Source organism: Candoia aspera, chromosome 7, assembly GCF_035149785.1.
Source record: "Candoia aspera isolate rCanAsp1 chromosome 7, rCanAsp1.hap2, whole genome shotgun sequence".
Lineage (NCBI taxonomy): Eukaryota > Metazoa > Chordata > Lepidosauria > Squamata > Boidae > Candoia > Candoia aspera.
In genome coordinates this window covers 7600549-7614783 of record NC_086159.1, presented here as the reverse complement: position 1 = coordinate 7614783, position 14235 = coordinate 7600549, and the positions used below count along the sequence as shown (strand labels likewise).

Sequence of the window (14235 nt, the reverse complement as noted above, 5' to 3'; positions counted from 1 at the left end):
AGTTGAAGGGGAAGGACAGTATGGTCAGTGACCTTCCCAGCTGACCTGAGATCTGAATCAACGGCTGCTTGCTTCTAGCTCAACATTTTATCCATTAAATGATGCTGGTGCTCTGGAGTCCCAGATCCCACATTATGGTTTAACTAAGATTTAATATGCCATAAACCAGGATTTAGAAGCCACAAAAGCTGGTTTCCTACAGGACCCTGACCCCAAACTAATTAATGACGCTGTCATTAACTCCCCCGGCTCCCCCCAGCTTTTGCCTTGGCTTCTAGGAAGTTTTGAAAGCAGAACTTCTAAAAGGGTTTTTTAAAAACCTTCTTCTGCATTTAATACTGACCGCTCTGAATGCACTCTGAATGGCTGATTCTATTGAGGGCTCACCTGCAGCTTCCTCTCCCAGCTGGACCAGGTGGGGTGGTCAGGGTTTACCTGGAAAAAGGTGCAGACTGCAGCAAGTGGGAGTTGCAGGTGAATCCCCAGAGGTGGGCTTAACATTTGTGGACCAGCCTAGTGATTTGCCTTTTTTTGCTGCTTTGATCTATCTGGTTGAGTCGCGGGGCGGGATGGAGGAAGGCAGCAATAAATCCCATTCAGGCAGGCAGTTGCTGCATCATAATCAGCAAATCTGTTTTCATCCAGGGCAGTTTGTAAGAGTGTTCATGGCACTGATGTTTATCGTTTCCTGTGTTGGGAGCAGAACGACACGGCAATCACAGAAGATTAGGTGGATGGGGTTTCAGATATGTTTGCAAGTTCTCCGATGGAGCCTTACAGCCAAACCCGCAGCAAATCATCAGTGCTCTGTGGAACTTGTTCTCGGCTGAACTTCTAATTGTGCTTTCTGAGAGAAAAGATGCCTTTTCCTGCATCCGGCTGCTATGAGAAGAGAAACTCCATATTGTAACTTTTTTGAGATAAGAGAAGAGCTCGGTGGGGAGAGGCTGTGTTCAGCTGTAGAGTGAGGCAAAATTTTCTCTGCCCGTTGCAGAAATTTCTCTTTAAGACCTTTGGAAAGACATTGCTTGGGGTGCCTTCTGAGGATCAAATATCAAAGCAAGATATTTGCATGTATTGATGATTAAGAGTTGTGTGCTGTATTAAGGGATGGCAAGCACCTGTAATCTAGGCAGTGCACTATGTATCTGGTGCAGCTCAGAAACAAAGGAACTTTACAGCTGAGGTGATCTTTTTGGTAGCCCACGTAAATGCATCCTTACTAGTAATTCAGCACCAGCAGCACTGATGAACATTCCGGATGTTGGGGCTGTTGCCATCCAGACTGGAAGTAAGGGGGTAACACGGTTTTGTTTCATGAAATGGCCCATGGGTCAGTCCTCCTTGGATACTCTTGAATCACAAGGAATGGAAGAATACAGCGAAGATCAGAGACCATCAGGGAAGCTGCTTCACACTTCCCCTAGACCTGTCAACTCCCACCCAGCTGCAGTTGCACAAATATTGTGCTGTCTCCTCTAAAGAAAACCTAGGCTTGGATTTTGGGTCCTACAAGGCAGCTAAATCAATTAAATTGGATTTGATTGATTTGGGGACACTTGCAAGAGAGAACAGAGAACGGAGTCATATTTCTTGGCTACCTGTTCACCCATGCAAGTACCTTTCTATTCATACAAAAGCATTGCAGGAAATGACCTTTCAAGATCAAACTGTAGATGATCCCTGTCTTGTGGATGCTTCTCAATGGTCACAGCTTGAAAACTGGGATGAAAGATTTCTTTTGCAGCAGGCTAATGAAAATTGCTGTCTGCTGCACTTCCCACTCATGGTGACGAACCAGCATAGAGCAGCAATGCTTCAAAAAGACCGTCTGAGGTTTTGTGACCCTGAAAGAGCCATTTCTCTGGTCTGTGCCTCAAGTGGTAGCACGTGCGGGGTGAGAAGGAAGCTCACACCCCTCAGGGAACAGCGAGACCCAGCTGTAACCATTCTTAACAGCTCCTGCACAGAAGATGTGGAGGTATCCTAAAAGAGCACTGGTGCATCCAAGGAGCCCACAATACAATAATTAAGAGTTCCAAAATTATCCTTTAATTTTCCAGTTGAACCAAGAGGAAAACAGGGTAAGCAGTGGGGTGGGGTGGGGGGATGGAAGTCATGGGACCAAATCAGATCAGGGGAAGTGATCTTGCTTTGTGCTATAGATGGAGGCATTAGGCAGACAATCATACGTTGACTTTCCTACAGCAAAAAGTTGCTGCTTCCCCCAATCCGCCCTGAAAATGTTTATAATACAGCAAGAAAAGCCTGCTGAGTTCTCAGAATTGACCAATCCATGTCTTTTTTGCAGAAGGGAGCATTATCAGATCTGAACTAGCTGCGATGGGATTCTGCAGAGTGAATGCCTGGGAATCCCTCCTTGAAATCCAGCCATATTCCTTCAAGTGCTGTTGGCCATGTTACGGTTTTTGATAGCCTTGTAGTGACGGCTTGGCATCTGCCGTGCAAATACCTCAACTTCCACAGGCCCCACTGCCAATCCTTTCTGGCAAGGGGGGTTCCTGAGACCAAGCTAATACGATTATGTGCGCTGTGCAAGCCAATGCAGCATCTCCAACTGGTTCAATGCAAAAAAAAAAAAATGCTACTAAGTTCTAACTGCTAAAGTTATCCATAAGGACCCAAACTCTGGGGAAAAAAAATCCCAAACACCACCAAGTGGCAAACTGCAGCACATACCTGCATTAACATAGCTGTGACAAATACTGAAAATAGATGACTATCTAACAAGCGTTATCTTATTCTGCAAGGAACACTTGGTCAAATGCATCATTCTTGATAAACAATGATCCCAAAAGTTTCTCTGGGAAGAGGAATTCCTTAACATCAGCATAGCTCAGTGTTTCTCAACCTTGGCAACTTGAAGCTGGGTGGACTTCAACTCCCAGAATTCCAAGGCTGGCTGGGGAATTCTCGGAGTTGAAGTCCACCCAGCTTCAAGTTGCCAAGGTTGAGAAACACCGCATCTCAAAGTAGCATTAGGCCAGCCAGAAACCAGTCTGGGGGAGCGATGATGCCAATTGCTCTCTTTTTACAGAGTTGAGCCTTCCCTAGGGACTGTTCCTCAGCTCTCTTCCAGTTCCGATCCCTCTGGATCAAACCGACATCCAACATTCCTCCCTTCCCTCTTCCCTACCCTTATCCACCCATTAGAACTCACAGACAAGCACCTCCCCGTTAACTGCAATCAGTCCCCGTTTTTCTGCCACAGACATAAAAATCCCAGCATGCCACTGAAAAGATCTCCAATTCTCCCTGCCCACCCCCACACCAGCAGAGAAGCTAACCGGAAAGGACAGAATACCCAGGTACTACCCCGCAGAGACATTTCCCCTCTCTGCTCCTACCGGCTGCAAAGAAGCCGGGCCCCTTCCGGTTTCCGGCAGCCTGAACTACACGGTGGTGATCTTCTTGTCCTTGGTGGCTTGCTTGATGGCGGCCTGCTCACAGATGATCTCCTTGAGGCGCTGCAGCCTCATGTTTTGCATAGTCTGGTCTCCCACGCCGGTCTGGCTGCGGTGAAGTAAGCTCAGGGCATAGAGGTACTCCAACTCCGTGTACTTTACTCCTTGGTCCACCACCAGGTTCAGCAGCTCGTCTGCTGTGTTGTACAGCATCTCGTAATATTGCCTGCAAGGCAAAGCCGGACCTTCCGTCATCACATCACTCGCTAATACTTGCTACAGCCATTTTTTAAAAACCCGTTTTCCCCCATGGGGTTTTCTGTAACACAGCATTTTTCCTCTGCGGAGGTGACCCTTCGGACACCAGTCACCTTGATGAGGCAGGTCTTCAACCTAGAACAGGGTTTCTCCACCAGGGTTCCGTGGCTCCCTCGGGTTCCCCGAGAGGTCACTAGGGGGTCCCTGGGAGATCACGATTTATTTAAAAAATTATTTTGAATTTGGGCAACTTCACATTAAAGACATAAGCTTCATTCTTTATTTTCAGTTTAAGAACACTGTTCATGCATATCTACAGGCCTACCCATGAAATGAGTATCATAGTTTTGTAACTTCTGGCCTGTATTGGAGCCTGAATGGGCAGGGGTTCCCCGAGGCCTGAAAAATATTTCAAGGGTTCCTCCGGGGTCAAAAGGTTGAGAAAGGCTGACCTCGAAGGTTAAGGGCATGTTTTGGTTTGTGAACAGGAGAAAAAAGAAAGAAAAAGGAAGATGAAAAACACACACGGAGCGAAGCTGGTCCTCCTAAGATAGAAATCAAAATGGGTCTCCTGCAGAAAAGGGTTTGGATGGGGATGCAATGGGTGAACAGCAGCTTTAAGCCCAAAGTGTCTCCTTCTCTGCCTGCTTCCTGCAGTCAAGGCTGGCTGTGGGAGAAAAAGGCCGAGGGTTTTCTAAGTCTGCATACTGTCACGGGATGAAAGAGCCACGAAGTCTGGGATCAGAAGGGATTGGCTCTCAGCGCTATAAGTCAAGCTGCCTGGTGTCCTCTTCCCTGCCAAGAAGTCAAGCTCACTGCCTTCAGGACTTATCTGTCAGTCATTGGAAGATCAGATTATTTTTAATTAAAATAAACCATCATTATAAAAGGGAGGAAGCAGCGTTCCTTTTGAGCTGGCTGCAATTAAAACCTCAGTCTGCGTGGCCTGTTCTTGCCTTTGGCCAGGGAGCCCATGTTTGGGAAATTATTTGTTTGATTAGCCACTCAGCTCAGTGTTTGCCTCCCTTGTCGGGGAAATGTATTAATAAATATTGATCAGGAGTGCCTCCTGTTTTCTTTGGCCAAAGCAATTCGGTTCGGCTTGCTCCCCTGATGTTATCAAATAATGAAATATGGAAGAGCTGGTGAAATCCGCTACTTAGTCCACTGTCTTTCACAGGTTTTGCCTCCAGCTGTTAGACAAGTTCTGCCTGGTTTTGGGGAGAGACTGGGCAGACACACTCTGGCAGGCAATGCAGGTAGTCCTCACTTAGCGACCATTCAAAGTTACGACAGCTTTGGAAAGGGTGCTTGACGCCCGTAAAGCATGTCTGGCCGTCATGAAACGCCACGCCACTCCCCGCGGTCACGTGACCACATTTCGGGTGCTTGGCAGCCAGTTTGCATTTACGAACAGTTGCCAAGTGCCCCGCAATCATGTGATCGCCATTTGCAATCTCCTCTGCCGGCTTCCCCAGAAAGTGAATGGAGAAGTCAGCAGCGAAGGCTGCAAAGGGAGGGCATGGAAGGGAGGGGAAACCCTTTGGAGGGTGCAGGAACGGAGCTCAAACCCTGAAGACTTCAGCTTCATTCCTGCAGCCCCACGAAGGATTTCCCCTCTGTGTATGGAGGGGAGAGGAAACCCTTTGGCAGGCAGCTCTTTCATTCTGTCCGCTTAGCAACCCAGGAGATTGCTGAACAACGGCAACCGGGAGAGCTGGGATTGTGCTCATTGAGGAAAGCAGGGCATCTTGCTTAACGACCAATTCACTCAAAGACCGAGATTCCAGTCCCAAATGTGGTTGTTAATCAAGGACTGCCTGTACAGCTTGATTCAATGGCGAGGACAACTCTTAGCAGGCCTGGGTGCATTTCCTGCTATTGGTGGTTCAGTGAAACTGGCACCAGTACAACACATGGTACGGTCCTCTCTGTATTACAGTGGGTATCACTACTGACCACTAGGAGGCATGAATTCCAACAAGAACAAAATTGGTCCTCCAGTCCTTGCTAGTGGCCTGTAGTGGTAACCACTATAATACGTAATTATCCCGGGGTAAGTCTTGAGGCCTCTAATATGAAGCCCAAATTGACGTCTACAGTGCATCCCTCTAGTCTGAGAGTGGAAAGAAATACTGTAAGGAAAGATGGCGTACCATCCATGGCATCTACAATCCTCCCTGCTGTGCTGTTTCAGATTGAAAGTGGAAGATCCCATGTTTTAGATTCTTCCTTAGAGACAATTAGCTGCATGGGCAAACGGGGGAGCTATAATGGTATGTGAGAAAGACCTTGAAAGACGGGCGAAGAGATGCCGCCTAGGGACCAGTCAGATAAGAGAGGGCAAAGCCCGCAGCTGCATAATGGGCAGAGAAAGAGGCTCAGGAGGGACCCTCCCTAAATTCTTGGGCTATAAAGGAGACGGCGGGAGAGTTGCACTTTCAAACTTGCAAGATTCTGTTAATGCAGCCTTACAATAAAGTAGAATTAGCTCCTCTGGTCGTGTGTCCCGTCTGGTCCACCTGGGAAGGCTGACATGGACAGGTTTCTTCCCATTTATCTCCCCCTTTCTTTTTTCTTTGCATGGGAACAAAAATGTGACACTCTCTGTCCTGCAGTCTGAGAAGTTCATTCCAGCAGAAGTGGCAGTGCAGGACTCCCTCGATCAAGGGGTTTGAACACAAGGAGCACAACGCAGTCTTGCTCCTGATTTCAAAGACTAGGGAAGGGAGAGAAAACTGTAGAGCCTGTGTGGATAATAAGTCACCAAAGAAGAAGGGCAGACTGGCTAAAGCAGCGTTTTTCAACCTTGGCAACCTTAAGATGGTGGATTTTTCAACTCTCAGAATTCTCCAGCTGCCATGTTTAAGGGAATCCTGGGAGCATGCTGGCTGGGGAATTCTGGGAGTTGAAGGCCACCCATCTTAATATTGCCAAGGTTGAAAAACATTGAGCCAGAGAGACGTTAGGAGGCCATTCTGCCATGAGACTCTCAGGTCACCAGAAGGCTACAGACCTAAATTATTTTCCCTAAAACTAAATGCCCCCCTTTCACTCGTAGCTAACCTGGGAGATGCCACTCACCGGGGCTCACCCTGAGTGGGTCATTCTCCCCTCACTCTGATCCAAATGGGAGGTGACCAGGATAGAAAAACAGCCAAAGCAGTTGCTCCCCACCTCACAAAGGGTGCTTCACCCTCAGAGTGAGCCACTGGCCAGCACTGAAGGGCCCTGGAGTCTGAAGTCCTGTATGAGGTCATCGTTCTGCTTCTCCTGGTCAGGGACCAGTCTGGATGGGATGGACCAGGCGTGCCACAGAAAAGGCTGCTTCTGAGGTTCAAAATCAGGTGGAGATACAGATGCCCCCCACCCTGTTGGCCTTCAGGAAAGCAGCAAAGGCCTGGCTTGTCTCCCAGGCAACGGGGCCGGGGTATTGATGGAGCCAGCGTGGTGTGGTGGATAGATGCAAGGTTTATTGGGGCCTCAAGATTGTTTTAATATTTAATACCCACAATCCCCAATCCACTGGATCATGCAATTCTTGGGCTCCAACCTCAGCCTGTTCCAGTGCCTTATGGTTTTGATTCCTGTTCACCACCCAAAGTTCCTTCTGGTAATTGGGTGGCTATATAGGTTTGTTTAGTTAATTGATTACTTCGAGCCACTTTGGTGTAGGGGTTAAGGCACCAGGCTAGAAATCGGGAGACTGAGAGTTCTAGTCTGGCCTTGGGCACGAAGCCAGCTGGGGGACCTTGGGCCAGCCCCTCTCTCTCAGCCCCAGGAAAGGGGCAATGGCAAACCACCTCCAAAAAATTGCAGGGACTTGTCCAGGCAGTCTCCAAGAATCAGACATGATTGAACAGATTTTCAAAATTAATTCATTACTTAATTAATTCTGAAATCAATATATGAGTCAGCTTGTGCTGGAGTAAAGAATCAGAAACGATTTAGCTCACAAGAGTACCAGTGATCTGAGCCACCATAATCAGACATTCAAGGAATTCTATTTTTAAGAGAAAATAAATGAACAATAACAACATGTGATGCTCATTGGCTGCTTGAACACTCCTCAGTGTAAGCACAAATACTTTTTTTGGTACGATGATCTTCTTGGAAGATCAGGGTAGAGAAAATGTATGATTTCAGGAGCAGATTTTAATGCAATAATCATAGACAGAATACATGCCAAAGATAACACAGCTAGTAACTTCCAAATCTTTTCTTTTTAAAACTGTATAATTTCCTGGCTGGCTGTTAGAGATACCGCAGTCCTCATCAAAAGATTGCTTTTTTTCTTTTCTCAATACCAAATCATATTTATTTGAAAATAGGTGTTTTTCTATTAAAAAAAGGAAACAAACGGAATCAAAAGAGGAGGTCAGATTTATGCAGGTAACTGACTGCAGGAAGAGGAGACAGACAGAAGAATATACAGACAATTGGAGGCTCCAGTAATAAATAGAGCAGGTTGGAATGGGGGAAGTCAAGGCTATAGGTGGTGAATTATTTTATAGAGGAACCCTGTAAGGTTTGGAGATTAAGGAACTCTGTAAGTTATTAAATCTATTTTTGCCCCCTTGAGAAGGAGCCTGATCATGATTAAGTCAAGAAAATCACCTTCCGAGACATTCGGGGGCTGTGTTTTGTTTAGAGAGGCCCTGGGTCAGAGGTGAAAATTAGCATTTAAATGGAGAGAAGCTCTGATGGCACTCAGGGGAGATTGTTTCATTGTGGCTGCCTTGCCAATTGAGATTATATTATTATTTTAATATCTCAGTTTTTTGGTGGGGTGGGGGAGGTCACAGTTGATCATTTCTCCCCACAGAGCCTTCCCTGAAAAGGAGGGGGATGCTCATAAAAATTCACTAGCGTTTGCAGAAGAAGAAAAAAAAAAGGATTCTGGTCCAAGATTTCGGAAGTATGTTTTTAAACAGAGGAGAGTCAGCATCCAGACTGTGGTGTCACCTCATAAAACATCTCAAAGCACTTTCAGGTTAGTGAGCAAGAATCAACTTTCAGGATCAACGGTCCATCCCTTCTTGAGTCTGATGCCTTCTAGAGAGGTTGGAATACAGCTCAGCTCAGAAGTGGAGCCTAACTTATCTGGGGAATGCTGGGTTGGGAAAGGCTGGACAAGATGCATGGACACAGTCAGGAGGTCTGTGGTAGTAGTGGAATTATAACCAAACAGTAACATTAAAGAGGCCCTTGAATCAAGCTTGATGGCTTCCATATAATGCTCTCGGCAGAATTAAGGAAGTGGCTTATTTGGGTGTTTTTTCAACTTCCCAGTCTAAACCAACTCTGGACATCAGGCTGGCATGAAAGAAGAAAAGTAGTACATGAGTTTCCTGCAGATGGGTCTGAAACTGAACAACAACTGAAACTCAGGCAAGAGAGAAATCCCAACTGATGGACAGATACTGTATATCTGAGCTTTTCCAAGCAACCAATTTTAATATTTTGACCCCTCCCTCTTAACATCTGTAACATTGCAGGCATTTTTGAGCTTTAAAAGTAGTCACCAACTCATATACAGTATTTGGCTGATTTTAAGCTGAAAGAGAAGGTTGGGTTATAATTAGACTTTGAATTGGAAAGGGGAGGGAAAAAAAAAGATGTTGAGACATTGGACTAATCTGACATTTCAGAGTTCAGGCTCATCACATCCTGCTGATGTCACCTAATCACAGCTCAGTTTAAGATAATCAGGAAGAAATTCTGCTTCGGGCTGATTGGAACTGCATTTGTATGCTAGAGGATTTCCCCAGTCCCCTTCCTCCCTCAGCCCAGGGGAGTGGGGGGGGGGGGAGAAAAAGAAAAAGCAGGACAATCTTTCTTCTTCTTTTTGACTGACACCTTAAAAATTATTGCCCAAATAATTTGGGCCAACTGGGATAACAATGGGCCAACTGGGATAACTTGGTTTAATTTTATTCTATTCAATAGAATCCTCCTAGAGGATTGTACCAGGATTTTCATAAGGATTCTTGCCACCCAGAAAGGATCCTTACACCTTGTGCTCGACTTCTCTTTCCCCCTTTCTTTCTTCTTCTTTCTCTACTGCACCCAACCCAGCAGACGAGGGCAAGGATACTTCCAAGTGTTCCATGAGCCAACCAACCTCTTCGCAGGATGACTTATTCCAGTCTCCTCCCCTCCTGCATTCACAACATCTGCAAATCTTCCAGAAGGTTTCCATAGCTGTTGTCCCCAATTCTCTTTTTAGGTCATCCCTGGGCCTCCATTTCTGATCACTTCTCAAAATGGGACAGTCCTTGGCATGACATAACTATAGAATCCTAGAGTTCGAAGAGGCCATTCGGGCCATCAGATCCAATCCCTAACTCCAGGAAGGAATCCACATTAAATGCCCTCAAATGAGAGATGATTGCCTCTACTTGGACACATCTAGAGAAGGATGTGTCACCTCTACATCACTGATTCCACTGTCAAACTGCTTTTACTGTTTTGCTAATGGTCAACCAGGATCTGCCCTCCTGTAACTAAAATTAATAAAAATATTGCAGAATACAGGACCTGGGACTTGTGCCTGATTCGGTACCTTATTCCAGTTTGATAAGCAGCCACTGGTGAGTATAATTTTTGAGTAAACTTTCTGAGTATGATTTTTAAGTCATCCATGAGTCCACTTAATTGTCATGCCATCCAGCCCACGCTTAACTTGTTTGTTAGCTAAAATGTCATGAGTAGTATGTAAAATGATTGGCTGAAATCAAGATGTATTATATCTGCAGCATTCCCACTATCTATTAAGGAAATTATTCAATTAAACTTGAGGTAAGATTCATTTGGCAAATCCATGCTGCCTTCTGGTGATACCTGCATTGTTTTCAAGGTGTTTACAGATCAGCTGCATAACTGCCCATTTTAGAATCTTCCTAGATATTGATATCTGTATAGACTAACAAGTTTGTAGTTGTCCAGATCCTCTTTTACAAAAACAGAGATAATATTTCTCCTCTTCCAGGTGTCTGATACTTCACTCATTCTCCATGATTTCTCAAAGATAATTCAAAAAGCTAGCATGTCATAGTTCCTAGCATCCTTTGATAACCACAGTTCATTCTAAGCTTTAGCTTTCCTGACATCCTCTCTAATGTGCTACCAATCAAAGCAAATATGTGTATGCAGCCTTCTAAACCCTCTTTCCATCTCCTGTATGTGTCCTCTGTTTTCAGATCTTCCGCTGTCCATTTCATTTTTCTCCTTGAAATTGTCTGCAGCTCTGTTTTTAGCCTCTCCTTTTCCAGGGACATGTAAGTACCTTGAGCCCCTTTTCCCATTAGCTTCTCCTGCCACTGAATCCTACTCATCACTGTTCTGAGTTTATCAAAATCTGCATTTTAAAAGTCCAAGATACAATTCTGATAACACCCAGCTTTAGCTTCCCTTAAAATCAAGCCGTTCAGTATGATATGGCCACTTCCATTTCTAAGCCTTCCCTACTGTAAGTATCAAGTCAAGGACAGATGATCCTCTCCCCCCCCCCACTTCTTTTATCTTCTGAAGGAATATTATTCTCTTTTCTGTAATTTTCTAATTTCCAAAAGCAGCTAGATATACCCCTTTGCTAGAAATGCTATGGATGTATTCTTCTAATCAAGTTCATTCACAGATACAAACATTATTTTCAATGGATCTTGCAGCATTAATGCATTTTCCCTGTTTCTTGCATCTTATGTATAACCGTAATTCCCTTGGTCTATTAACAACCTCAGTTTAACGTGTGACTCTAATTCCACTGATGAATATTTTAAAACATCTTTAGTTCTTTCTTAAAAAACACATCATTGTTTTCCAGAACTTGGTGTTTTTTTATAGCATCACATTTCCCTTAGGGCTCCTACAGATCTTGCAGAAACGGTTCGAGCCAGGCAGCACCGAAATGGAATCTAATGAATTAATTTGCATGTTCAATTTACACCTACGTAATGCATCATGCATGGGAATGATGACGTGGGGTGGTTTCCAAACACTGTCACGCTGACGGAAACCCGGCCAGGCTAACAGTCAGAAAATCACGGAGCATTCAGAAAATGTTTGGCTGGGGAACCTGTGTAGCTGAGCAATCTACCACGACAGGACCCCCCATGTCAGCAAACGGTCACATCCTAAGAGGGGAGTCGTTCCACACCGGTCTGTTTTAGCAAACGAAACTCTGTGATCGTGACGACATCGCCTACCAAAACCACACCTCTAATGATGCTGCGTGCAGGTTAGTTATAGGCAGGGGGGCACCCCTTTGACGTTGCTTTCGAAACGGGGTCCTCTTGGCCCTGCAGGTAATTCAGCAACAAAGCCGAGAGGAACCATTCTTTCTTCTTGCAAGTGGAACTTTATAGGGCATTAAAGAAACACCCTCCACACTTATCTAAATCTTTAATTAGTTCTATAATATACTGATGATATCAGGCCTAATTAAATTTATACAGATAAAGGGCAATGAAATTCTAACCAAGTGAGCTGGAAAGTACATATTAAACAGTAAATTTAATGGTTCACGCCGATAAGTGCAATTTCCTACACAAAACCTAAATTCAATTTAGTGTGTTGTATTCAAATTGATTTTGCATGTGCAAATTATTGGAGGGAGGGGCAGGGGAGATCTTGTTCATATATCAGTAAAACTGCTAATCCACCCTATTTAAACATCACTTATTAACGCTCGCCACTGCACCGGAGTCAGAAGGATTTGCATTTTTACGGCAGAGAAGGCAAAAATTATCGAAGTTAGATGCCAGTTTATAAAGGATATTAAGTGACTTCCCTCCCTCCGAAGGAGGGGAGAGCTGGAGAATGTAATGCTGGTCTGCGGAGAAAGGAGGCAGTCAGCACTTTGGAGAAAAGGCGATGCTATGAGTGCGCCAGTCAGCACAAAACATAATACAATTTTAGCTGCCCGCTGGGAACCAGTGACTTGGGCCTCTGCAGAGAACAGGAATCGTTTTGGAATTGCAACCAAGAGCCTGACGCTGGAACAACGACAACAACAAAGAAGTGTGTGTCTACTACAATCCACTAAGTACAGAACACTTGCTGTCATGGGCTGGTACAGTTACTATCTTTATTCCCTTTCCTCCCATTTTACAGATAGGGAACTGAGGCTGAGGGGCAGCCTGGTGACTTGCTCCCCAACGAAGGTTCCAGGCACAGAGTGCAAAACAGACAACATTCTGCATCCTAAATGGCTTGCAACGGACCATCCCCTGGCCTCTTAAATCAGGCATTTCCTCCTTCAGCCATTGCCTCTGTGATATATCCTTCTGGAAAAGTCGTGGAAACCCAAAAGGGTTAATGAGCCACCCACAAATATATTGAAATGTGAAAGCTAACTTGGTGGGACTAAGGGGCTGCACTGGTCTTTGTGTACTTATTTATATGGATATTTCTACTCTGCCTAAAGCAACTGATTCTAGTTTACGCTTCTGGAATAGTAGAAACCTCAATGAAGCCATGAATGGCAATCATGGTAGCATCTCATGTTGGCCAAGCTGACGGACCCCAACAAAATGCTGGCTGCCTTAAAAGGTGCTTCTTCTCCAAAAGCTTGGCAGAGAAGCAGAGTCTTTGCTGTGTCCCCGCAGGATGAGAAGATACTGGTCATCCAGGTTTTGGGGGAGCAAGTTGATCCAGAGCGCGGGGTCCATGATTGAAAAGAGCTGGCAGATTCTACCTGGAACAGATTGTCCCAGAGGTAACAAGGGCCCAAGCCATAAATAGCTTTACTGAATAATAAATCACTAGTCCCTGAACTGGGTAAGAAGCCAATGCCGTCCCCTCCAATATAGATGCCACCAGTCGGCAGGCAGGCTGACACAATTTGCATATCCATGTTTCTCAACCTTGGCAACTTGAAGCTGGGTGGACTTCAACTCCCAGAATTCCCCAGCCAGCATGGCTGGCTGGGGAATTCTGGGAGTTGAAGTCCACCCAGCTTCAAGTTGCCAAGGCTGAGAAACACGGATGTACGTGTTTCATGGTGATCTGATGGTAATGTCCTCCACCTTCAGATCACATACACCTCCCATCACATCCTTCTCTGCTCTTCAATACCTCAGTTTCCCTCTACTCTGCCCCCATTGGTCTCCTTAACCCCCCTGATCAGAGCCCCCCACAACATCCCTCTCCAGCACCCCCCCCTCTTTCTGCCAAGTGCATTAGTTCTCCTGCTGGGTGAACTAGAGGACATCTTCCAGCATCCCCCAGAGCCTCCTCACACCAGGCCACCCCAATTCTTCCTGCCCATTTCCCACTGCTGGAGCTAGTGGGCTGTTTCCCCCTCCCCTCGGTCCCGGCACCCCCTCCCCATGATCTTTCACTCCAAGGGGCACCAGTCCCCCCACCCAGAGAGGGGCAGGCTCATCCCCTCTGCATCTATTTTCAGCTACCTGTGTAGGAACTTCTCTTGCCTTGATAGCTCCAGGCACAATCACCACCTGCCAGGTGCCAGCCCAGTGCTGCACTAATGCGGGTGCCAGCAAAACTGCTGCCTTTCTGTCCGACACGTTGCCCTGGAAATGGCATCAGC

General features: G+C 45.7%; 1 protein-coding gene across 1 annotated transcript in view; it reads right to left on the bottom strand.

The window, feature by feature from the left end:
• Positions 1-1839: 1839 nt before the first annotated feature.
• The window catches only part of EXOC4 (exocyst complex component 4), a 387317-nt gene continuing 374921 nt past the window's right edge, over positions 1840-14235 (bottom strand). Inside the window, exon 18 of the mRNA XM_063308928.1 lies at positions 1840-3651. Within this exon, the coding sequence (XP_063164998.1) occupies positions 3414-3651 (238 nt within the window). The 3' untranslated portion in view covers positions 1840-3413. The remainder of the gene's footprint in view (positions 3652-14235) is intronic.